The sequence below is a fragment of the Nicotiana tabacum genome, chromosome 15 (genome assembly GCF_000715075.1).
Source record: "Nicotiana tabacum cultivar K326 chromosome 15, ASM71507v2, whole genome shotgun sequence".
Classification (NCBI taxonomy): Eukaryota; Viridiplantae; Streptophyta; class Magnoliopsida; order Solanales; family Solanaceae; genus Nicotiana; species Nicotiana tabacum.
In genome coordinates this window covers 22,601,706-22,627,357 of record NC_134094.1, presented here as the reverse complement: position 1 = coordinate 22,627,357, position 25,652 = coordinate 22,601,706, and the positions used below count along the sequence as shown (strand labels likewise).

The window sequence follows — 25,652 nt, the reverse complement described above, 5'->3', positions numbered from 1 at the left end:
GCAGTCCACAAAGTCTCCATCGTACTATTTATTTTATCCTGTCTCATTTACATTCTAGATAAATGTTGTATTATTATTATTGTACTCCTTAGTAAATACTCATGCACTTGTGACACCGGATTTTGGGATATACTAGTTGGTGCTTACGGTTCTGTATATTATCATCGCCTTTCATTTCTCCTACAAACTACAAATTTTGCACATGCCCGTGGATTTAAAAGTGTAAATTCCCTTCCTTATTAAAATTTATGATTTCGAAAGTAATAAAATGAGTAATTAAATTGATCAATCATCGTTGGCTTGCCTGACTGCGGCGTTAGGCGCCATCACGACCTATGATGGATTTTGGGTCATGACAAGAGTAATCACCCAGCCCAAATTGGAAGATTCTTAAAATTCGCCCCCAGGCCCACGTGCCCGGATTCCGAAAATTTTCGAAGATAAATATTACCCATAGCCTCACGAACTCAAATATATAAGTTTTTTTTACTTAATTCCATAATCCATTTCGTGGTCAAATCTCATTTTTATCAAAACCCTAGGTTCTTCACAAATCCCACAAGTTTTTACAATCTTTTCATGTTTAATCTACCTCAAACCTGCATAATTAACTTTAAAATGGGTGGGAGTTACTTACCTTAGGATATTGATGAGAATCCCCCACAAATAAGCTCTCCAGAAATCGCCCAAGACAGAAATGAAATGTGAGGGAAAATAGCCTAAGTCTCGGATTAAAAACCCTCAATGTGCATTTGTACAGAAGTAAGGAGGATAAAGGAGAAGAAGGATCAGTTCAATGTGATCTTCCAATATGTACTTAAGGGAAGGAAATACAGTGGCAGATTATTTGGCTAACCTTGCTTTTTCTTATGCAGGTACAATTTCATTTCACTCGTTCTTTGAATTGCCGAGTGCACGAAAGACATTAATCAATCAAGAGCTCAGATTCCTAATCTTAGGATTAGGATAGCAAGGAAACTAACACCAGATTGATGGAAGTTGTCTTGAGTGCAATGCATGCCTATGATGGCATCAAAATTATTGTCTACTATATAAATCCAACCTATCAGCCGGAGCAATTTACAAGGAAACAAGCTCATCATGGAGGTAGTTGGACACTGTATGACATCTCCAACGCAGGCAGCCAACACATTAGTTTAAACACAATGCAACAAGGCATCAATGGCACATGCATACAGAACATTTTGGCACTGTCCAGTAATTCTGGTTACTAATATTTGTCGCCTGCTGAGAGAGATAGAGCCAGTGCTACTTATAAGGAAACAACATCATCCTGGATTTGGTGGGACACTGTATGACATCCCCATTGCAGGCAGCAATCACATAAGGTTAAACACAATGCTACAAAGCGAAGATTGTGACGGCTTTTCTACTGCTGCAAGTCCTACATCACATATCCATATTGTGCAAAAACATATACAGTGTGGTTTTGAACTACACACTATATGCTACTCACATAACTCACATGGTCAGCTTATGCTTCTTAAGTGTTACGTATTAATGGATCAGTATCCAGTGGTATTATTGTGGTTTCACTCTCAATCTGGAGATGAAAAGTTTATACATGACACATATTTTCTAAGCAGGCAGCTATGGCACAAAGGCATAAAGAAAAATCATTGGTACTGTCCAGTAAATCTGATTACTAATACTTAGTTCAAGCTGGAGCAACACTTGTGCACATCAAATATGGATAGCTTCGTTTCACATGCATGCTGTGACAAATACCTGCTGGATTCATGCTGAACAAGAGTGTGTAGCTATTGTCCAGTGGTATTAGCATGGCAACATGCTCAACCTGGAGGTAGTGTAACACTGTATAGAGCAATTAAAGCAAGCAGGCAAGTCATTACATCTGTGTGTGACCTTAAGCTGTGTGATAATAATATGGATAGTGGCATTGTTGCTGAAGTACAAGGACAACTACTACTTATTACAATGGATCTCATAGGTTATATATTCTCCTAACATTTTAAAGTGGTATTAGTGTGGTTTCATACTCATTTTGGAGATGAGAAGGCAGTATATACCATTATGTTGTTAAGCAGCCAGTTGGTGTATTATGGTTCTATATGTACAACTTTAAGCTACTGCCCTGCAAGTGTCATGGCTGAGCATAAATAGGCCTTCTTCGCCTATTTATCAAGCTAGAGCAACACATTGAATTGGAAGATTTGGTTTGCTTCAATACAGTGGTGTAGTTGGTTGGAATCCGCATTAGCCTTGTCCATTGATTTTTTGTTCAATGGAATGCATACCCCGGCGCCTGGTGAGAGCATTAGAGGTGCTACTTGGTATTTGCCCTAGGCTATTGGATTCACTTACACTGCTCGGAGATGGAAGCAAATATCTTTCTACTTTGTACTAGCTAGTTCATTAGTATTAGCTTTTCATTCACAGTATTAGCTATTAGTAGTTTTCATCTTTTACTTTGGATATGTCATCTTGCATAACTTGGACCCAATATGGGATTTTATTTATATATTAGTCACTGGGCGACTAGCCAAGCTGTATATTTGCATAAATAAAAAACAAAGTGCACTCAATGTTATATACGGACCAAGTAATTAATTGATCAAACAAATATGTTAAATTTTATAATTATCTCCCAATTACTCCCAAATTCAATTACAAGTTAGCCATCCAAACAGGCCCTAAAAGAAACCTGTCCCTTTTTAACCATACAAAAGAATAACTTTTCGAGCGAAAAGAAATAGAATAACTTTTCAAACTTTGAAATGAAAAAAGAGAAACTCTTCTCCATCTCCGAAATCTTCAATACCAAGAAATCTCCGCTAAACCCATACACCTTCACCCACTTCTCCACTCTCAATCTCACACTGACACACTGTGATACCAAAATTCCAACAAAAAATGGGCAAGAAATCAAACTCAAACGGCGACGTTTTACAATCTAAAAATTCCACATGCTTCATCGGCTCATCGGTGATTCCGTTAATCAACAAGCTTCAGGATATTTTCGCACCGCTCGGCGACATCGACGATCGTCTCACCGGTCTCCGGCTGCCGCAAGTGGCGGTGATTGGGAGTCAGAGTAGCGGCAAGTCCAGTGTACTTGAGGCTTTAGTTGGCCGTGACTTCCTTCCACGCGGCACAGATATTTGTACACGTAGACCGTTACTTCTTCAGCTTGAAAAACGCACTATAGGAGTTGGTGATAATGATTCTCGTGAATATGGCGAGTTTGGTCACCTCCCTGATAAACGATTCTACGATTTCTCCGATATTCGCTGTGAAATTCTGGTTAGGTTCTTCGATTCTTTTTGTATTTTTTCCTTTATCTTTGATATTTGGAGATCACTATTCCCTCTGTCCAATGGCGCACTATCTCTGTAGTTATTTTTAGTCAGCAGTGAAACTATAGCAAGTATTAGGTATGAGTTCACGCTACTCCAGTAACTTTTGCCCAGACCGTATTTAGCTCGGATCCCACTTCGTTTGTCCTGTTATTAGTCAGGGTTATGTGACACACTTTTCTTTTTAGTCAGGAGAATTATAGTATTAGGTATGAGTATGGGGGAATGCGTTCATGTGAACCCGGTAACTTTTCTCAAACTGTGTATTTATATTAATAAGAATATTTAGCTCGAAACCCAGTATGTTGGTCCGGTTATTATTTCATCAATCTGTAGGCAGTGGCCGAGCCACATATTGACACCCCCTTGCCGGTTAATTACACTGCTTAGATAGGTAATTTTTTTTAATGTATATATACCTCCGTGACAAACGATTCTACAACTTCTCCGCTATTCACCGTGAAATTCTTGTTAGGTTATTTGATTCTTCTTCTATTTTTAAAAAAATAATTGTAAATCACTACTCCCTCTGTCCAATGGCACACTTTATTTTTTAGTTAGGGCTTACGTGACACACTTTCCTTTTCAGTCAGGAGTGAAACTATAGTAAGTATTAGGTATGAGTTCACGAGAACCCAATTACTTTTGCTCGGACAGTATTTAGCTCGGATCCCAGTCCGTTAGTCCTGTTATTAGTTAGGGTACGTGACACACTTTTCTTTTTAGTGCGGGATTATGTGACACTTTTCTTTCTTAACGACAAATAAATTCTTAATCCTAACTTGTTAATGTCGCTATAGTAATTCTTTTCTTTCATTGTTTTCTATTTATAGCTAAGTCCCCATTAGTTGGAAGATATTGTAGGTCTTTTCATACAACTTTTCTCCATGTGATTTCAGGTTTACCTTGTTGCCTTTTAACATCTTCAATCATCATACTGTCACAACTCACAACTATGGTAGTGCATGTGGATGTTTACATATAAAAAAGGGCAACCCGGTGCACTAAGCTCCTGCTATGCCCCGGTCTGGGGTAGCACCGAACCACAAGGGTCTATAATACGCAGTGTTACCTTGCATTTCTGCAAGAGGCTGTTTCCACGGCTCGAACCCGTGACCTCCTGGTCACATGACAACAATTTTACCAGTTACGCCAAGGCTTTCCTTCATGTGGATGTCTACATATGATATGTTCAAATAATCTTAGACCCTCTTCTCTATGTGATAATAGTCCAATCTTGTATCACTGCACATCCACATTAACATCAACATTTGTGCAACGTTCATCTTGAGATATGTAAGGCGTGAGAGGTCCAACATTCATTCCTATATAATATTGCTAGTCCACAACAGGTCTATAAAATATAAATAGCCTTTCATCTTGTTAGGTATATTCTATTGCTGCACTCCCTGCCACTCCTCCATTTCAGCTATCATACTTTAATCCTATGTGTTACATCTTTCTTTATCATGCCATTGTTTTGAAATTCTGACGCTAGTTATTCTATATTGGAGTACTGAGTTGGATCATAACTAAAAGCTGCTCAATTGGTGTGAGAAGAAAAAATAAAAAGTAAAAGTGGTGTCACTGATGACCATTAGGAGCTAAATAATTAGTGATAATAGATTTTGGACAGATTTAAAAAAAAAAATATTTGTGGAGAAGTTAAAAGAGTTATTTTTGGTAACATACTTGAGGCTATGTTAAGCTTGTTGGGCACCAGCGAAATGGCAATTTTCTATTACTCCTTTATATAGAATTTTGTATAGTATGAGATTTTGTATAGCGGAAATGTCCAAAAGTTCAGAGATGAAGCTTGATGACTGGAAGCAGGATGTTTTATCACATTTAATGATGTTCATCAACTTGTTGTTTTCTTTCTGAAATACTAGGTTAAAAATATTATGCTTATCTACTTCTTATTGTTTTCTTTCTTATCAACTAGGTTGAAGATATTATTTTTTATTTCGAAATTTGTGAATATACTAGGGGTGCCATATTTTTTCACGCTTTCTTATGTGAATAAACTGATCTGTTAGTGCAGGTTGAAACAGAAAAAGAAGTGGGAGTTAAGAAGGGGGTTTCGGATAAACAAATTCGGTTAAAAATCTGCTCTCCCAATGTTCTCAATATAACTCTTGTTGATCTACCTGGAATCACTAAAGTTCCTGTCGGTGACCAACCCAGTGATATTGAAGCAAGGATCAGAAATATGATAATGTCCTATATAAAACAAGAAACTTCAATCATATTGGCTGTTTCTCCTGCAAATGCTGATTTGGCTAATTCTGATGCACTACAAATGGCTAAAGAGGTGGATCCAACTGGTAGGTCACTGATGTAGTTGTCTGGATAGCCCAAATTTATTGCTTTAATTCCTAAGTCATGTTATACTATTTTTTATGACTCCTTTATGAAACTTATTTGACCATTTCACATCCAGTGCCTTGACTTGATAAAAGTATTTGACAGGTACCCGTACAATTGGTGTAATAACTAAGGTTAGTTTTCACATTCGCATTGAAGGTTAAAAAGCATCTCCTTTACCTTTTAAAAGAAAAATATGTCATGAAAAGGAAACTTCTGCAGCTATGTGTTCATTAGCTTCTTCATGAAATCATCAGGCAGACATGTGATCTTAATGTTGTGTTGTGGCTGTAGCTAGATATAATGGATAAGGGTACCGACGCGAGAAACTTTCTGCTGGGAAAAGTTATTCCACTTCGTTTAGGTTATATCGGTGTTGTCAACCGTAGTCAACAGGTATATTCTGGATTCTTTGCTTTGACTACTTGCTGTTTTCACTAAAGCTCTATTATTTTGCTGATCCAGAGTACTATTACTAACTGACCTGTATCTATCTCAACTTCACATCATCAAAAGCAATAACTGACTAATAAAGCACTCAAGGATGTGGCCTAGTGATGAATGAAGTGGATGTAAACCTTGGAGACCAGGGTTTAAATCCCAACAGACATAAAACAATCCCATTTGCCTAACCCTCAGTGTGCAGAGTTACCAACTGGTGGGAGGTAGTAGGTACCCAGTGGCCAGTGGAATAGTTGAGGTGCAAGCTGGCCTGGATACCACTATTAGTTTAAGAAAAAAGTCTAATAAAAGCTATTGTTCTGATTGACATCAAAGTTTTGTGTATCAGGAGGCTAAGGATCCTTCCTAAGATTTTATGTAACATGCATTGCCTATTTGAATGGGTTTACCTTTTTCACCTCAACTAATATATCAGAGCTTTGCTTTCTTCTTTATTACAGACCTAATTTAGCGATTCTACTTCGTTCATATTTCACGTACTTTCTCCCCTTTCAAGAGCAAAGATGAATTTTCACATGGTGTTCTGCTTATTTATTAGGTCTAAGATGCTGTTAATTTCAATCAGATCCCTATCGTGTATTTCCATCAACATTGGCCTCAGTCCTTCCTTTTCAGGGGTTAATCCTTCTAATGTGCCACTTCCGAGATCAACTGATATTTTGTTTGGTAGGAAGAGGGTAGTTAGTGATGTAAAAGGATTTCCTATCCAGTTGGATGAAAGGCCTCCTTCCACAGACATTTTGGCTATGTGTATTTGAAGCTGCTTGCAGATGTTTGTTTGACACTGATGATCCTTCTATGCAATAGCAGTTCCAATATCATATTTAATGAAAACAAGCTGAGGTTTAGGTGATTTACTTTAAGAATTTGGTTCACTGCTATGCAATGCCTATGCCCTTTAGGCCTTTACTCTTATGCATGTCTTACAATTGTATCGTGGTTGAAGAGATGCAATTGAGTGCACTGTACATGTTGCTTCTTACTTAAGTCAAAGCTTAAGAAGTAAAAGCTTTCATATTTTACATGGTTCCCAAGCTTAGTCCTATGTACTATATAAGGTCAAGAGTTTTGATCCCTTGGTCCCAAAGTGGATAAACTTTTTTTGTAGCATAATGATTGAAAATTATAGTTTGAATGGTATGTAATCATGCATATATTTGCTTATGATATATTGAATATGTGAAGGTGTGGTTTATTGTTATAAAGATATCACATTGAAGCGAAAGTAATGAAGTGCTACATATCTCGGTTGTTATTCAGAGTTGTCTGTTACCCGCAGTTGTTTGAGACCTCCTATTATTGGCTTGATCTATCATTTCAATAGGCTCCTTGTCATCAGGCTACTTAGTTGAAGAATTTTCTACACTACATATTAGTTCGAACTTTTGGCGTGAAGAGCTTTTCCATGTAAGGAAAAAAGTCAATTACAGATCAGCTAAAGAGAAAGGGGTCAATTTAATTGGAAAAAAGGACGATCTAGTGAAGAGTCATTATAACGTCATGAGGGACCTAGACACAACATTATGTGGGAGAATATCTTAAACCTCGTATCTATGTCCATAAGCTGTTAGAGAGAACACCCTTTTGTTTATTTAACTGTCTTCAACAGAAAGAAAGAAGAAAATGCCGAAATATTGTGTTTATGGTTCAAATATATTGAACCAAATACGATAATATAAGTGTATTTTTGCAGGATATTAACAATAAGCGTTCTATTGAAGAAGCACTTGCTTATGAGGAGCAATTCTTCCGTGATTATCATGTACGTTTCTGCTACTTTTCATCTTATATTCCATTTTTGGTAATTCTCTACATTGTCACATGGTACTTTGCATTTGAAGGTGTACCATGGTTTATCTGATCGTTGCAGAATCCCCCAGTTGGCGAAGAAGCTAAATCAGGTTGGTGCGAAAAATGATGGATAAAAGATGAATTCGTGTCAATGGTTCTAATTTAAGTCGATTTGGTTCTGTAGGTAAGTTTTTTGTGTTGCCGGAGAAGATGTTCAAAGGCATTTTTAGATGCCTAGCTGTAATTTTGAGGCAAAATCGGAAGATGCTAGAATAATGCAATTGTCCCGGAGAATTTTGTAACACTTGAGGAGTAGCCTCTTATCCCTTATTTCCTTTTGGTGCACCCACAAGATTTGTGTATGTATAGAAGATTGGGTGTTGTTTGTAGAAAACCATATCTTTTTTCTATTTTTGGTATACTCCTTGTATGCGGGTGTTTTTTGCCCATTGTCAATACAATCTAATTACTTGGAAAAATTGCAATTGTCCTCAGCAGCGCATGTCCACTGAGGTATACTTTTAGGAATTACAGAATTCCTATTTGTCCTTCATTTCTTGTAGGCATCGCATTCATGTTAACAATCTCTTTTGTGCCTTTCTGTTGATTGCTGCAGTCGTGAAATGGGAACTTGGTTTACCTTAATGCTTAAAAAGTGTGAATAGAGACATCAAACATAAAACATCCTACTTGGCATCATTGGCTAATCTTTTTGTTACAACAAATCTAACTGTGTTAAAGAAATAAAATAGATAATAGCATGAAGTTTATGGTATTTTTGTTTTGTTTCAGATTCTGGAGCAGCACATTCGAAATGTTCTCCCCACTTTGAAGACTGATTTAAATTCTCATCTTGTAGCTGTTGAAAAGGAGTTACGTACTTACGGGGAGGCTTTGGAATCAAACGTAAAGATAATGTGCTATGATTTTATTTCAAAGTCGTGGGCTAGAAATTGATCTTTTATGAATTACAATTTCAAGTCATGGGAGGAATGATTCTAAGAGATGCATAACCAGATAGTTATAGACAAATGAATATATTTTCTAATTTAAATGAATTTATCTTGTTGCATGGCATGAGACAGGCAGAAAGAGGGGCCATGCTGTTAAATGTTCTGACAAAATACTCTGAAGGTGAGGAGTATCTTGTTTTTTTTATGGAAGTTCGCTAGTTCCTTTTATTATGTGTTTCTACTTTGTGCTAACTTCTCTTTAGCCATCCCATTTTTTCAGTTACTAGGATGATTACATGTTTAATATTTTAGCTATCTGCCTCAATATTTTGATGTTGAGAAAGATACTGAGTGGGAGGCTCATCTGTATGTTCCAGATAGGCTTGTGTATGAAAATTAAGTCTTGTTATCCAAACACGACGGCATAGTATTTAATTTAGAAAGTGCATTCTCTTTTCTGGATTGACTGACTGAAACTAGGCAGATATAAATCTGTAGCAAAACATAGAGTTCTTCTGTACCCACTTGTCTCATTTAACTTCTTCCAAAAGATTGATCTTTTCCTTAAAGTGGTAAAACTTACAGCTTTAGAAGGTCGGAATGACATGGAGTGTTGTTTTTCACTTTATTTTGAATTTGAAAAACATCTTTACACTCTTGTCGTTTCTTCCCACTGTTACTTCATCTTATTCTAACAGACTTCTAGCACATGTTGCTTAGTTGTCTTAATCATTGTGCCAGTCAAAGTAGGTTAATCAAGTCAAGAGAGAGGGGGTAGAATTTTTGGTTGCTTACTGACGTTCTTCCTTTCTTGGTGATTAACAGCATTTTCTGCAGTGGTGGATGGAAAAAGTGAAGCAATAACAACCAAAGAATTGTCAGGGGGAGCACGGATTCATCACATATTCCAGTCAATTTTTGTAAAGAGCCTGGAGGTGCAAATTTTTGTTCCTCAATTAGTTTCTTGTTGCTGCTGGTCTTTCATGGACTAGCTTCTCTAGTGAAGGGCTAAAGCCAATATTACTTTAATATTTCTTGCTTTAGATATTAACAAGATCTTATGTACTTAATTATGTAACTGATGTTGTTCTAGCAGTAGCAGTAAGCTGTTGATGCTTTAGATATTAACAAGATCTTATGTACTTAATTATGTAACTGATGTTGTTCTAGCAGTAGCAGTAAGCTGTTGATGCTGCATCAGGTAGTTATGTTGTTATTTGTGTCACTGTAGGAAGTGGATCCTTGTGAAGATCTAAGTGACGAGGATATAAGAATAGCTATCCACAATGCAACTGGTCCAAGAAATGCGTTATTTGTGCCAGAGGTGCATGCCATGATAGTAAATTTACGCATCAAGCGGAGCACCTATAATTCTTTCTATTATCGTTGGGATGATAATGATGGTATAAGTGTTTTAGGTCCCATTTGAAGTTTTGGTTAGAAGACAAATAGCTAGGCTGCTAGATCCCAGCCTCCAGTGCTTGCGATTTGTCTATGATGAGCTTATCAAGGTGATAAAAGAGTATTTTTGACTTACATGGTGTTTTACAGTTTTCGTAAGTAGGTTCCCTTTCTCATGAGCATCTACAAACACACATAAACTAGATCCTTGGGGCACACTGAATATTCAGTTGGACTTACCCTTAATTAAATCTTGCAGATTAGTCGTGCTTGTGAAACATTTGAAATGCGTCGCTTCCTAGAGTTAAGAAGGCGACTAGAGGATGTCACTGCAAGGTTTCTACGAGATGGTGTAAAACCCGCTGAAAGAATGATAACAAATCTTATTGATATGGAGGTATCTGATCTCTAATTGCAGATTGTTTGACCATTTACTTGAAGTAATGTTCTTAAACTTATGGTTCTTCAGTTCAAGAGTGTGTATACTCGTATATTTTTACATTCTTTCTTTTATATGGTCAGGATAAACTCTTTATGTGCTACCCATCCACCCACCCACATACACACCAAAAAAAAAAAGAAGGCAAAGAATAGTATAGGTATGGATAACTTAATTTAGGTCCATATTGTAATTGCCACTTGGAGTAATGCTTCAAATTTTGAATGAATATCAACAAGAAACAGTTCACTTTTTGATAAGTAACAACAAGATACAGCTTCTTTCCATTTGAAAGGTTTTCTTCTTGAGGGTTGGGATGGGTGGGTTTCTCACTTTTATGAATTTGCTGAATTGTTGTCGTAGGAATATATTTTGCATCTTAAGATCATTTATCTTCCATTACTTTTTTATTGCCTTGCTTGGATTGTTATTGAGAAGTAAAAAGTCAATTAAGATGTATTGTCAGTTTCCTTTGAGTTGAGTTTTGTACTTCAACGGTTGATTTTATATGTTCCATGCTTGTTCATAGCAGTTATGCAAAAGATTATTTTTTTATTGCTGATCAACCAACTCTTTAATTCATTTTAGATGGATTATATAAATTCCTCGCATCCCAATTTTATTGGTGGGACAAAAGCGGTTGATATGGCTCAAATGGAACTGAGGGCTATGCAGGTACCAACTATAACTTTCTTTCTGTTTCATGTCTAAATTCATTGTGCCTGCGTATGGAAAGTGAAATACTAGATAGGATTTTGTGTAGACAATTCCATGGAATTCTCCATAATTAGGAAACATAATTGATTGTATATTTGTACGTAAACAAAGACTTCTATTTAAGAAGTCTCTCTTTACATGTTAATTTTGATACAAAGTATTTTTTCTTTTATATCTTGTTTCAATGGTATTAGAGCCAAATAGAGCAACTATCAGAATTTAGGTTGTCTCAGCCACCAAAAACGTTTTCTGGCGAAGTTCATTAAGTGCATTGCTACCTCGATTTCCTTGATTATTCGGTGTCCATATAAGTCAACCAATTACATTAAGACAAAATGAACACAGTCGTCAAAAAAAGAAAAAAACACCATACGCCACCAGAAGGAACGTCAGCCTTGGCGTCAAGTCACGTGCCAGAATTTTGTCCAATGTATGCTGCATTACCGTTAAATTAGTTTACACGTCGTTGTTCAGTCATGACAAGTCACTAGGGAGCTCTAATTAAAAGACCTCTGACCAAGACTCAGTTGAGGTTAAGACCCCAAGTTTTAATTCTTCATTATATTGACCCACCCTTTTTAGATTATTGTTAGTTAATCTAATCCCATTATGCAATGTTAGAAATCATCCTCAAAGTTCTGAGAATTACGAATTGGTCCAAAGCAATAAATTATAAAATAAAATATAAAAACGTATTTCCCTTTCTCAACCCCGATTCCCGCACTATTTTTCTTCCCCCTTCTAGGTCGAAATTGCCCTTAACATTTCGCAAATTCATTGATTGAGCTTGCATATTGTCACGACCTAAAATCCCACCACAGGCGTCGTGATGGCACCTAGTCTCTAAGACTAGGTAAGCCGATTTCCATTACATTTCGAAGCCTTTTTTTTTTTAACGAAACTGAATTAAATAGATAATCAAAACCAACAGCGGAACAAACATGAATATAGCAACCTCCCAAGACTGGTAGTACTGAGTCACGAACTCTAACTGAATATATGAAATGATCTCAAGGATCGAATACTCAATACTGTTTGATTAATAATTAACAGTACAATAAAATGAAAAGATTTCAAGGGACTGCGATGACCAAGCACTCTACCTTGAATCCTTGCGATCACACTTTACTCTGTCCGAGTCCGATAGCTTCAATACCTGGCTTTGCACAAAAAATGTGCAGAATGTAGTATGAGTACACCACGGTCGGTACCCAGTTAGTATCAAGACTAACCTCGGTGGAGTAGTGACGAGGTACAGTCAAGACACTCACTAATCAATTAACTTGTGCAGTGTAGCAGTATATAATAATAATAATAGAAACGAATGGCAATGATGACAACAAGAATAAATAAATAATGTAAACCACAAGGCAACAAGAACACCATAAATATTGCTCAAACGAATAAGGAACACAAATACAACCAATCAATCAAGTCCCTCAAATATACGTCTTTCCAATGTAAGTACTTCAAGTATAAATCTTTCAAATATAAGTTTTTCAATAAAAATTCTTAGAATATAACCTTGTCAAATAAATATATATTTCGAATATACTCCCTTCAAATAAATTTCTTTCAACTATAATTCTTTCAAATAATATTTTTGGAATATAATTCCTTCAAATAAAAGTCATCGTGTGACACCTCATTTCATAATCATAAAAAATACGGGTCTCAACCCACTTCCATATTTTCACTGCACCTCGTGCCCATATTTTTATTACAATTGCACGGACAACTCACGTGCCAATCATATCAATGTATATAAGATCCACATGATCAATTTATTTCCACTAAAGTGAGTTTACAATTTTTAAATCAAGTAAGAAATCAACAAAGAAATGAATTTATTTTAGAAATCATTTGGGTGAAGAAAATAACATTGTACCTAAATTAAAGCATCAGATAAACTACTGATTTGGATGTAAAACTATTTAATGTAAAACATAATAATAATTTCTTTTATTTAAATCAACTCAATCATCGAAAATTAGTAAGAAAACCCAGAAATATACTTCTTCAGAGTCTCGTGCTAAAAAGCCAAAGCCAACACAATACAACTAGGAGCACAAAACACATAATAATAAAGTCAACTAGTACATCACGGAAGAAGACAAGAATTTACATATTAGATGAAACAAAATCACCCAAGACAAGAACATAAATAAAGAAATATCAATAGGGCACTCCCGAGGTACCGCCTCGTAGTCCCAAATCATAAATAAATTCACAATATCTCATTTCCTTATATCACCGCGGGAGCCTTCACATTTAATTTTAAAGAAATCATTTTTCCCGAAATAGCATCCCGCATTTTAGCCACCCTTATCACACCGCATGACTTCTAATAGTTCCCCTACTAGCCACGCGTTTCAAGCCACCCTTATCTCACCGCATGCGTTTCAACACCCTGACCTTATATCACCGCATGACTTCTAGTAGTTCCCCTACTAGCCACGCGTTTCAAGCCACCCTTATCTCACCGCATGCGTATCAATATCACAATATTTTACAAATCGCACCTCAAGTGCCCAAATATCACAGCATAATACAACTTGCACCTCAAGTGCCCAAATATTACAACATATCACAAATTGCACATCAAGTGCTCAAATATTACAACATATCACAAATTGCACATCAAGTGCTCAAATTTTACAACATATCACAAATTGCACATCAAGTGCTCAAATATTACAACTTTCCACAGAAATCAACAATACATTATTTTTCAACAATAAGGAGCCCACGACTAGATCATAATGTGTACAACATCTTAACAAAATGTTCGGGAGTGAACAACTCAACCGAATAATATTTCACAATTTGGCACTTTGCCTCAATATGATTCACGACCTTTTTAATTCAATACCAAATTTTCAACCACGTGAATTGAAAAGTAATTCATCAAGGAACAACACCTCTTTTAAATCACAATTTCAAGAAATAAATAGATTTATTCATCTTATTAAATCAATTTTCCATTTAAATTATCTATAGATAAAATCAATAATGAAAGTGTTTTCCATAAAAATGGCAACTCAAACAAACACAGAGTTCACGTAAAAGTCAATTACACAATTTTCACATAAGACTCAATGCCTAAGGGGTAATTTCCCCCACTCAAAGTTAGACAAGATACTTACCTTTTTGAAGTTATGCCGATATTCCAAAATAGCCGTCTTGCTTGAATAAATCCTCCGGACAGCTCAAATCTATTCAAATTAATTCAATTTAGTCAATACTAATTATAGGAATTAATTCCATATGAAAATACTAATTTTCCAACAAAATTCGAAATTTAACTCAAAAATCGTCCGTGGGGCTCACATCTCGGAATCCGACGAAACTCACAAAATCTGACAACTCATTCAATTATGAGTCCACCCATACCAATTTTATCAAATTCCGATAACAACTCCACCTCCAAATCTCAAATTTTTGTTTTTGGAAGATTTTGCAAAAATCTTGATTTTTCTTCCATAAATTCACGGATTCATGATGTAAATGAGTATGAAATCATGAAATATAATCAATATAGGATAAGGAACACTTACCCCAATGTTTTCCCGTGAAAATCGCCCAAAAATCGCCCAAGAACCGTGCTCCAAAATGAAATGAAGGAAATGACCATTTTTGGTCCTTAAGTTTGTGCCCATCCGTCAAAAAGTTCATTTTCCGTCACTAAAAGTCCACACCAGAACTTGCTTGCACCAGCCTTCTTTCAATCGATCATAACTTTCTGTACAAATGTCCAAATGATGAATGGTTTAACTTTCTGGAAACTAGAATCAAAATACTACAACTTTCATGTTTTGATAATTTTCTGATTCCTTATGAATTGCGAGATATAAGCTTCCAAAGTCGGCTCCACGCATCAGAAATTTCTGGCGAAACTGTCATACCAGCCTTCATTCAATCCATCATAACTTTCTGTACAAATGTCCAAATGATGAGTGGTTTAACATTCTGGAAAGTAGAATCAAAATATTACAACTTTCACGTTTTGATAATTTTCTGATTCCTTATGAATTGCGAGATATAAGCTTCCAAAGTCGGCTCCACGCATCAGAAATTTCTGGCGAAACTGCCCTACCAGCCTTCATTCAATCTATCATAACTTTCTGTATAAATGTCCAAATGATGAGTGGTTTAACATTCTGGAAACTAGAATCAAAATACTACAACTTTCATGTTTTGATAATTTTCTGATTCCTTATACATTTCGAGATATAAGCTTCCAAAGTCGGCTCTTCGATTGTACCAGTTGCTGTCCAAAAACAGCTTCTGCAGCAGAAAAATTCCAGCAGCTCCTTTTTGTCCGAATCCATTCCGTTAACCTTCCGAAATTCACCCGAGGCCCTCGGGACCTTAACCAATTATACTAAAATATCCCAAAATACAATACGAACTTAGTCGAGGCTTCAAACCACATCAAACAACATCAAAACGACGAATCGCACCTCAAATCAAAATCTATGAACTTTGAACTTTCAAATTCTATATCTTGTGCCGAAACACATCAAATCAATTCGGAATGACTTCAAATTTTGCACACAAGTCATAAATGACGTAACAGACCTATTCCAATTTTCAGAATCGGATTCCGACCTCAATATCAAAATGTCAACTCCCGGCGAAACTTCCCAAAATTTCAATTTTTGGCTTGAAACTTTTGGCATTTCAAGCCTAATTCCACTACGGACCTCCAAATAGTTTTCCGGACACGCTCCTAAGTCCAAAATCACCATACAGAGCTATTGACATCATCAAAATTCCATTCCGGAGTTGTTTGCTCAAAAGTCAACTCTCCGGTCAACTCTTTCCATTTAAGCTTCTAATTAAGGATTGTTTATTTTAATAATTCGAATCTTCTGAAAAATCAAACTCGACCACACCCGCGGGTCATAATACTTATTACGAAGTTGCTCGAGACCTAAGTCGCTGAACGAGACGTTAATTCTTAAAACGACAAGTCGGGTCGTTACATTCTCCATCTCTTAAACAAACGTTCGTCCTCGAACGTTCTAAGAATTATTCTGAGGTTACCAAATTGATGATTTTACTTTTACACATATACTCACGGTTGATTCCATGCTACCGCATTTGAGATAAGCCCAACAACACCATCTCATTTGAGATTATTTCTTTTATCCATATTTGTAAACTTTAAGACTAATTTCTTTCACTCTAAACCTTTTCAAAAGGCTTGATTTTCACAACGCACGGTTTTAGTCTCAACCGGCTATAGCAACTCGTGCCTACGCACACATCAACTTTCTTGATAGTATTGAAGTACTTCAAAATTTCTCTGGGGTGTTATATTCTTCCCCGCTTAGGATCATTCGCCCTCAAACACATAACATAATTTAACTCTTCTGTCGTACATATCAATCTCCCAATTTGTTTTTTCTAACTCCCAATTTTTTCTGAAATTTCGGCAGAGTCTCCCCTGTAATTGGGCCTATCCACCTGCCAAAGTAACACCAAAACAACTCCTAACAACACATCCACAACCCAACAAAACACGACAATGTATATATCAATAACACTAATCTCAGCATTACAAGCGCTGCATTATCATAATGATATCAGGACATGAAGCACATCACATGTATGTTCATCACATCTCTGTTCTTAAAAGCTGTTCATAATTAATTCCAACATCAGTAATTAATCTCATATTAACCACCACCTCATTTTGAATGTTTTTTTTTCACAACACTGACAACAGAATGTGAGGCATGAAGACTTAATGATTACTTATTCGGATTAATGAGTCACATTTAACGCCTCCTGGGCACTCATCTCATAGGCTAAAACTCAATGTTTACAGCACGAAAATGGCTGAATATGCACAGAAAATATACATGAATTATCAAATAAGCCTAACATGCATGACTCCCTATTAATACTATTGTACAATTAAATTTCACAAAGGGAGAATTTAAACTCATAAATATTTCACCACAAGGACCTCGTCCTTATATAACTTCCACCGCGGCTTGTAGCCCGGTTTAAATATTTCACATCATATAAAAATGCAAGGATCTCGCCCTCAACTCTAAATCACAAATATTGTACACATTGTGCCAAGTGACTTTTTTTTCTTTCTTCTCATAAATTCCGATAAAAACAAAATTTCACATCACATAATGAACCCCATACCGGTAGGGCATAAAATTCATAAATTTTAACCAAACTATCCCGAATTTATATCAAAACTCACTGTAGTGAGTAACAGAAAGTCACTTTTGGACTCTTAGCCCTCAATAGTGTACAAAACAAAATGTTAGACACGAGTTAACACCATTAAAATCTCCCAACAGGGATAAACACGGGAGTGGAGTACAAATTTACTAATCTACCATATAAGGAGCATGAAAGGAGTTCTCACCTCGATAATTGGAATCGAATAAAAATAAGAATAGTTTTATTGTAAATTGATTCATACCTGTAACGACACTATCTGGTGTATCGGCCTCAGCCAGATCATAGCAATTATATCAACAGGTCGGGCCTCCACCTCTTAGGCGCCCTCTATCCGTCTGTCCTCCACCCCTAACTGGCTGTGCACGTGGAGTATTAACTGGAATAAAGCTTGTAGCTTGAGTGCTCTGATGAAATCCACCCCTCCCAAGTGTGGGACAATTTCTCTTGATGTGTCTAGTATCACCACACTAATAACAACCCCTCTGCGGGTTCGACTGCTCATACTGAGTCTGTGCCGGATAACTGGAATAACCATTATAGGAACCCCGTGTCGATGGTGCATTAAAAGAACTTACTGGAACACCCCGAGTATTCTGAAATTGTTTCCATGACCTCGTTGATACTGAAATGTAGAATTATTAAGGGCACGGGAATACCGCAAGTTCCAGCATCATCCCATACAAATCTCAGCTCTTAATCATATACATGTTTCGGAGAACCTTTCAATACCACCTATATACTCTCAGGCCAAAACTCATATAACACATGACCCCGCAATCTGATCGTTGATAGTGGACTCCCTTCACTTGGCGCGAAGCCATAGGACACAATCTGATGATCCACAATACTAACCTTCACCACTCGTATGACACCAGTCATAAGACACCTCAAGCCATTTATTTGGCGCATGTCATCCTCGATCTGGACGACACGTGGTAACAATGGTTGAGCAACCCTGGCTCCCTTATAACCCCTATGTAGTATCACGAACCGTTGGCGCTTAGTTGATACCGAGTGCGCAATTTCATACACGAGTGGATGCAAAAGAACATAAGATATATGCTTCAAGATGAATAAATGTTGCACGATAAGGAATGAAAGAAGTGAAAATTTTCCTACTAGCTCTGTAGCCTCTCGAAGATAAGTACAGACGCCTCCGTACCGATCCGCAAGACTCTACTAAACTTGTTCGTGACTCGTAGAACCTATGAACCTAGATTGGTGAAACTAATGCACCCCGAGGTCCAAGAATATATGTACGGCAAGCTTGGAGCCTATGATCATGTGGTTCAACTTGTGGGAGAGTGTAACAATGTGTACAAACATTGTACTTGAGTAGTAGAATATTGTGCAGTATATTCATAGTTTATTGTGTAGTATATTTCTTAGGATTCTCATTAGTGAGGAAGCTCACATTATTTCTCTGATTTTAAAAAGACTCTGGAGCACTTTGTTGTAATATAAATAGTAGGGTTTCTCGCTTTTCCTCGTCTCACAAATATAAAATATAGAATTATGTCAAACTGCTCAGTGATGCAGTTGCTTTTCCAAAACCAGGGATATCATTAGGTTCTAACATTAACTGCTGCATGTAATTTGTGATAATTTAGGAGGGAGATGATGCTGATAAGGATCCAGCAGCAAACAAGGGCCACAAATTAGCAACTGTAGCCAAATTTCTGAATGGTGCTTTGCCTAGCCAGGTACGACTGGTCTGCTTTTGAGGTTCCTTGGGTTAATCATGATCCGTATAATGGTAGTCTTGCAGTCCTAAACTTCAAGCAAATTTAAAGCATCTCCAAAATTTTGGGAGCCTACTGCTTTAATGTTTTTACATTTGTTTTTCTGATAGTATACTCTAATACATTTTTTCTTCTTCTCCTTTTGCTTTTTCCTGAAACTTTCTGTTGGAGGGTAGATTAAACTATTCAAAACTTTTGAACCTTGTAGAGAACTTTCGAAAGGATCAAGGTTGGTCTATTTTATTTTATACGTTGATAAGCAAGTCTGGTTTATTGTATGTAGTCATATTGCATTATGAGCTTTTAGAATTGTTTAGCATGCAAATTAATGTGTTCCCTGGTCTCTGTGAATACAATTAGTTCCAAGTTCCAGGTGCATTTACTGAAATTTGGAGCTCTGGTCCGAAATTCCAATTCTGTGAATTATGAATTCAGTGCAAAGATGCGACACAATTATAGATATAAAAAGGTATAAAAAAAGTGATTCAAAAATGACTCTTGCTTGATCACGAGATATGCCCACTGAAAAATTAAATGTCCTTCACAGTGATAGTTTAGCATTGACTTTCAATTAATCAACCAATCAACTAATCTCAATCCCAAACTAGTTGGTTCAGTTCTTTGAATCATTTACATCCATTCTGCTACTTAGACCTACTTCATTTTGTCTTCAAAGACAGATTAGTCGTCGTCTAAAACGAATTTCTCAAAATCTCATGCTTATCTGTCATACAAGTCCTTAATCAAGCTTAAAAGGCTGGTTGTTAGCACGGAAACATAATAAGAGAGTAAATAAGCTGAATCCCCGCCTAGTTGGTATCACTTATATGGATTCTTTTGCATCTATTCTGTTCTGTTCATAACTAAGTCTGCACTCCAATTGGTTGTAGAGTTTTTGAGATAACTTGTCTCCATGTGATTTTTGCCTCCCTTGTCAACTTTGCACTGTCAATTATTGTACTTTTGCATATTGTACGGTGTTTTATGACCTCACATTTATCTTACCATCCACATATCTTACAACATTATCTTGTGGACGTGTTTACCCACAGAGGTCCAAACATTAACTCTTTTATAATGATACTCGGTCTTGAATCCTTTTCTTTTATTAGTGACCACTTCTCGATCACCAACTAAAGGCATATCCTTTCAACACGGCCTGATATTTTTTTTTTTGCTGTCAACGTGCGTAACCAGTTTCTTTAAGCTCCTTGTGACAACAATTAGAATGCCGTAAGTCACATCCAAAGGTATATCAAGGGCTCTTCAGTTTAAGGTCTGCTATACGAGGATAGAAGAAATACACATGTTATTTAATATTCTGATGAGATTAGGATGGATTTCCTTCATATAGACAATCCATTTTAAGGTATTGTTTGTTTCTTAATTGGATGGAATATAATGGTATTGAAAAGTAAAAAGCTAGAAATCGTGGCTTAGTTCAAGCACGACGACGGAAGACCGTGCCATGCCATGGCTTCAGCTACATGCGTGTTTACATGGCTGAGACTTCTTCAAGAACTAAAATGAGGAGATGAACCGATGAAAACTGATTTGTGAAATTCCAGCTACACTACTCATTGCTACAAATACATCTTTTCATTAAAAGACATTATTTAGAGATAGATTGTCATTTTGTTAGACAAAAGACTGAGTCCGGATGCATAAGCACCAATTTTGTTGACTCAAATGACCAGCTAAAGGCTGTTCTTACTAAATCCATCTGAGGATTCTGTATTAAATAAATTATATAAGCTTGGAGCTTATGATATGTACTGGTCTATTTTATAAAAAAAGAGAGATATGTACTGCTCTAACTTAAAGGGGAGTGTTGAGATTGTTATAGGGTCACATTAGGGATTTGATTATTATCCTATTTGATTCTTTTAATTATGCCTAGAGTTAGTAGCTTACCAAGACTGTATACACTTGTAAATACCATGAATTCCCCATCCAGCTTAAGGGAATAATCAAGCAACTCATTTCCAATTTGTCCCTTTTTTTCTCTTCAACAGCGGTCAATCCAAAGTTCCCTGTTAGGGTTGTAGACTCAAAAAGAGGGTCACCGAACAGAATAGAAAAAACTAAAAAGCAAAAACGTTTTTCCTGAAAGTTGCATTAGATGTGGCATGACTCCGTTGGGGAAGAAAGGGAGTTGCATGACTCCTTTTACTCCACCCTATCCAGTGCGAGATTCAATTTTGTATTGTAAGATTCATCTAGGAAGAATTGCACTGTAAGATCCAGTTGAGAGTCAAGTTGGATCAGGGATGGAGTGAAATCTTCAGATTCTCGATTTCAATATATTTTCAAGTCTTTAGTGATAAGGCTTTAGAACTCTCTTCCTACTCTACATTGTCTCAAGTTGTGTGATGCAACTGTCTTTCTATGTGATACTCAACATTCAAGTGACACAAGAAACTTATGTTTTGAAGTGATAAGAATAACTCGTGATCAATTACTCTACTTTTCTTGGTTGCTTGTGCTTTGATCTCTATGAAATAGTTCTAGTTAAGAGGACCCATTTCTTTCATATTCCTCTTGGAGATTTGCGCTCTCTTTTGTGTTCTGTGCACGTTGGGTGTGAATAGTAGAATCAATATATCATTCAACGCAGGAAAACAGATCCAAATTACTTGCACAGTCAGTGTCTGTTGCTGTTAGTGATGTCAGCTCTTTGGTTCATCCATTGCACGTTTTAATGAAATGCAGAGGGCTATTGTGGGAGTGTATGCTCACTTTCCTCAAAACTTGACATATCTAAAATATTACGTATCAAAAATGAAAAGAAAAAGATATTGCTTGTAAGATTACTTGCATTATTGTGTTACTAGTATTTCAATAAAGTTCTTGCTGATTTAGTGCATTTCACTGTTTAAGGTGGGTCGAACTCAATCTGACAATGATAGAGTGGCATCAGTAGGTAAGCTCCTTGAAACTTATTAACCTGTAGCCTCTTGATCTTCTTCCCATACCTGATCTCCCCTTGTTTTCATTTATTCCTCTTCTTTTGATGCTGATAATGCAAGATGAATAGAGGGGAGCAAAACATTGAAAAGAAGCTGGTTAGAGTTTTCTTTTGGTTCGGGGGTTGGGGCGCGGGGATGGGGGCTTGAAGCAACAACGTGGAGAAGTAAGTTAATCTGGATATCTTAATCAATTGTTATTCATGTTGAAGCACAGCTTAAGGTTACATTAATAGAATATATTAACTGGCTTAGCACTAGCTGAAACGGTCTGTATGTGTAATCCTCTTGGCTCGCAAAGAACTTAATCTCTGAATTGGATCATTGGAATTATCTTTTTTTTTTTTTTTTTTTTTTTTGCGACCGTTTGCAATTCTCCTGGTTGAATGAATCATTATCAATTTTCTGAGAGTATTTCGAGACAGTCTATTATGTTCTTTTGGCCTATTGAAACTTTATATTAGAGTAAATTATTACCGAAGGTTTTCAACTGTTGGTACAGTTGCTATGTTGTAGCTCTTTGGCGATTGTGCTTGCATATATACTCAATATAATTAAGAAAGTCAATCATAAAACAGGCGTGGTTTCATTCCCATCATCCCCTTTCCATTCAAGAGTATCGTCTATCTTTGATATTGTTCACTTCTATATATTGGTCCAGGTCGTGTTGTTTCAAGTTTGGGGTTTCATTATATTGTCTGCTTTATTGATTGCTATTCCCGCTGAAAATGGTGTTCTTAATGAAGATCGTTCATAATTATTTTCTATCTTTCGGAAATAGTACTGAGATTCACAATCAATTTGGTGTTAGTAAAGGTATTATGCAGTGACAATACCGAGTACGGCATTTCCAAAAAAAAAAAAAAATACCGAGTAATCCACTCCCTTTGCCAGTCTTATGTCCTCTCAAGCAATCAATCATATACTTCTTATGCATATACTCCTCAACATAATGGAGTCTCCGAACGTAAAAATGGACATTGACGCTACGCATACTTTACTTATACACCATCATATTCCTATTCTTTTGGGGCAGAATGCCATTCTTACTGCTTGTTATCTAATTAATAGAATGCTCTTTGCTGTATTAGATCCTCAAAGTCCATATTCCATTCTGTTTCCTGTTCAAAATCCACATCATCTACCACTGAGATGTTTGGATGTACTTACTTTGTTGATGATCACAGTCCTAGAAAAGACAAACTTCAGCCTGAGAGTTGATTAAGCGTGTCTTTCTAGAATACTCTTGTCTTCAGAAAGGTTTCAAATGCTATGATCAAACGATAAAGAGATTATATTAGTAGATATAACCTTAGTTAATATGTCTCCCTGCTTTTCACCAATCAGTGCGAACAAAAATCTAATCCTCAGGGTTTACCAGTTCCTTTGCTTCCTATACCTCAAGTCAATCTTTTTCTTCTTTGAGTCTAACTTCCGATGTACTCGTCCTCCTGTTAACACCAATGATGACTCTTCTCATGACACAGATACACACACAATTTGAGTTATAATCTCCCTGTCATATTATACATTTGTGTATACCTTATCTATTGTTCTTATACTAAAAACTATTAGCAAAGCATTGGAATGTCAAAGGTGGAGAGATGTCATGATAGAGACTGCTTTTTACATTAATAACACTTGGAATTGGTTTAGTTACCGAATGGTAAGTTTATGTTGGGTGTCGCTGCGTAAAGCGAGTCCTGCTAGCAAAATTGATTGGAAGAAGGCTCGCCTTGTTGCGAACAGGTGCACTTAGATTTATGGTATTACAGTCACACATTCTCTTTAGTTGCCAAAATTGCGTCTGTCCGACTACTTATCTCCTTAGCAACAATCTTTTGTTGGACGCTTCATCAGCCGGATATTGAGAATGCATGCGCTGAGAGTTAGCCTATGAGGTATATATGGAGCAACCACCAAGGTTTGTTGCTCAGAGAGAGTTGGGTTCGATATATCATCTAATCCCATCACTTTAGGTCTACAACAATTTCCAAGATCATTCCATTTTCGAGTTAGCACAATTTAAGATAGGCATTGTTATCTCATTAAAAAAGTACACTTTGGACAGGGGGGGCCATGGGAAGATTCTGATATCAAGGACTGGTCGGCAAAGTGAATTATCCCACCATCATACAATCAAATAATTCATTTGTAGTGTGGCATATTAGTTCCTCAAAAATTATATCGTAGTGGTCATTGAGCCGTAGTAGTCCACATCCTTAGATACATGAGAAGAGCTCCAGGACAAATAGTGTTATACGAAGAGAAGCTTCGCTCAGACATTGTTGGATATTGATGCTGATTGGGCAGTGAGATAGACGTTCTACTTCTGGATATTGTGTTATGATGGGAAGGAACCTAAGCTCTTGGAAAAAGCAAAAGCGAGATGTTGTAGAACTAAAATATCGAGTTATGGCCTTTGCAACTTGTGAGCTTATTTAGTTGAAACAACTTCTCCAAGAGTTAAGGCGTGTTAAAATCAAATAGATGAAAATGATATGCGACATTGAAGCTACCCTTCACATTCCCTCAAATTCAATCTTTCATGAAATGACAAAGCATAAAGAGGTGGATTTTCATTTCTTAAGTAGAAGATTAAGTCTTTTTTTTGAGATGATAACAGTTTTATATATTCAAAAGGCACAAAGGCTGTGCTGGCCATAATTACAGGAGGTTGTACCAAAATATACATCTAAAATTTCTATCCTATTACAAGGATCCTAGGACATCTATTATACCTTCTGGATCCTCTGGATAATCCTGCTTACACCAAAAATAAAACAACAACAAAGAGTCCATTTTTATCTTCTGAATTGAGCTGCCCTTGTCTTCAAAACACCTTGAGTTCTTTTCTTTCCAAATAGACCACCATATGCAAGCAGGAATTAAATCCCATCTATTCTTCCGAGCTAAGGGACTACTCCCTTTATTCCAGCATGACAACATTTCCTTTGTGTTGTTTGGCATGACCCAGTGTACCCCTGCTAGTGCTAGAAATATATTCCAAACTTGTACTGTCACTGAACAATGTAAGTAAAGGTGATTAATAGTTTCTGCCTCCCTTCCACATAGGTGACATCTGGAACAGAGTGGTAGACCCCTTTTCATCAGATTATCCTCTGTTAAACAGGCCTTTCTAGCTACCAACCAAACAAAACATGCCACTTTATAAGGAATCTTTACTTTCCAAATATGCTTCTTGGCCAAAACTCAGTTATAACGTTAGTTTGATTGAGCGTTTGGTAGGAAGTTTTAACAGA

The 25,652-nt window shown here is 36.6% G+C and overlaps 1 protein-coding gene across 2 annotated transcripts in view; it reads left to right on the top strand.

The window, feature by feature from the left end:
• The first annotated feature begins 2,645 nt into the window (after nt 1-2,645).
• The window catches only part of LOC107770189 (dynamin-related protein 3A-like), a 28,023-nt gene continuing 5,016 nt past the window's right edge, over nt 2,646-25,652 (top strand). The window contains exons 1-16 of one of the 2 annotated variants that reach the window (XM_075230663.1): nt 2,646-3,285; nt 5,383-5,665; nt 5,811-5,839; nt 6,000-6,101; nt 7,861-7,929; nt 8,009-8,068; nt 8,751-8,864; nt 9,044-9,092; nt 9,737-9,846; nt 10,143-10,235; nt 10,330-10,422; nt 10,572-10,709; nt 11,340-11,426; nt 19,292-19,384; nt 22,304-22,346; nt 22,453-22,560. In XM_075230663.1, the coding sequence (XP_075086764.1) occupies nt 2,896-3,285; nt 5,383-5,665; nt 5,811-5,839; nt 6,000-6,101; nt 7,861-7,929; nt 8,009-8,068; nt 8,751-8,864; nt 9,044-9,092; nt 9,737-9,846; nt 10,143-10,235; nt 10,330-10,422; nt 10,572-10,709; nt 11,340-11,426; nt 19,292-19,384; nt 22,304-22,346; nt 22,453-22,460 (1,761 nt within the window). In that variant the 5' untranslated portion in view covers nt 2,646-2,895 and the 3' untranslated portion in view covers nt 22,461-22,560. Of the gene's footprint in view, nt 3,286-5,382; nt 5,666-5,810; nt 5,840-5,999; nt 6,102-7,860; nt 7,930-8,008; nt 8,069-8,750; nt 8,865-9,043; nt 9,093-9,736; nt 9,847-10,142; nt 10,236-10,329; nt 10,423-10,571; nt 10,710-11,339; nt 11,427-19,291; nt 19,385-22,303; nt 22,347-22,452; nt 22,561-25,652 lie in introns of those variants that run through there. The other variant, XM_075230662.1, reaches the window with a different exon arrangement.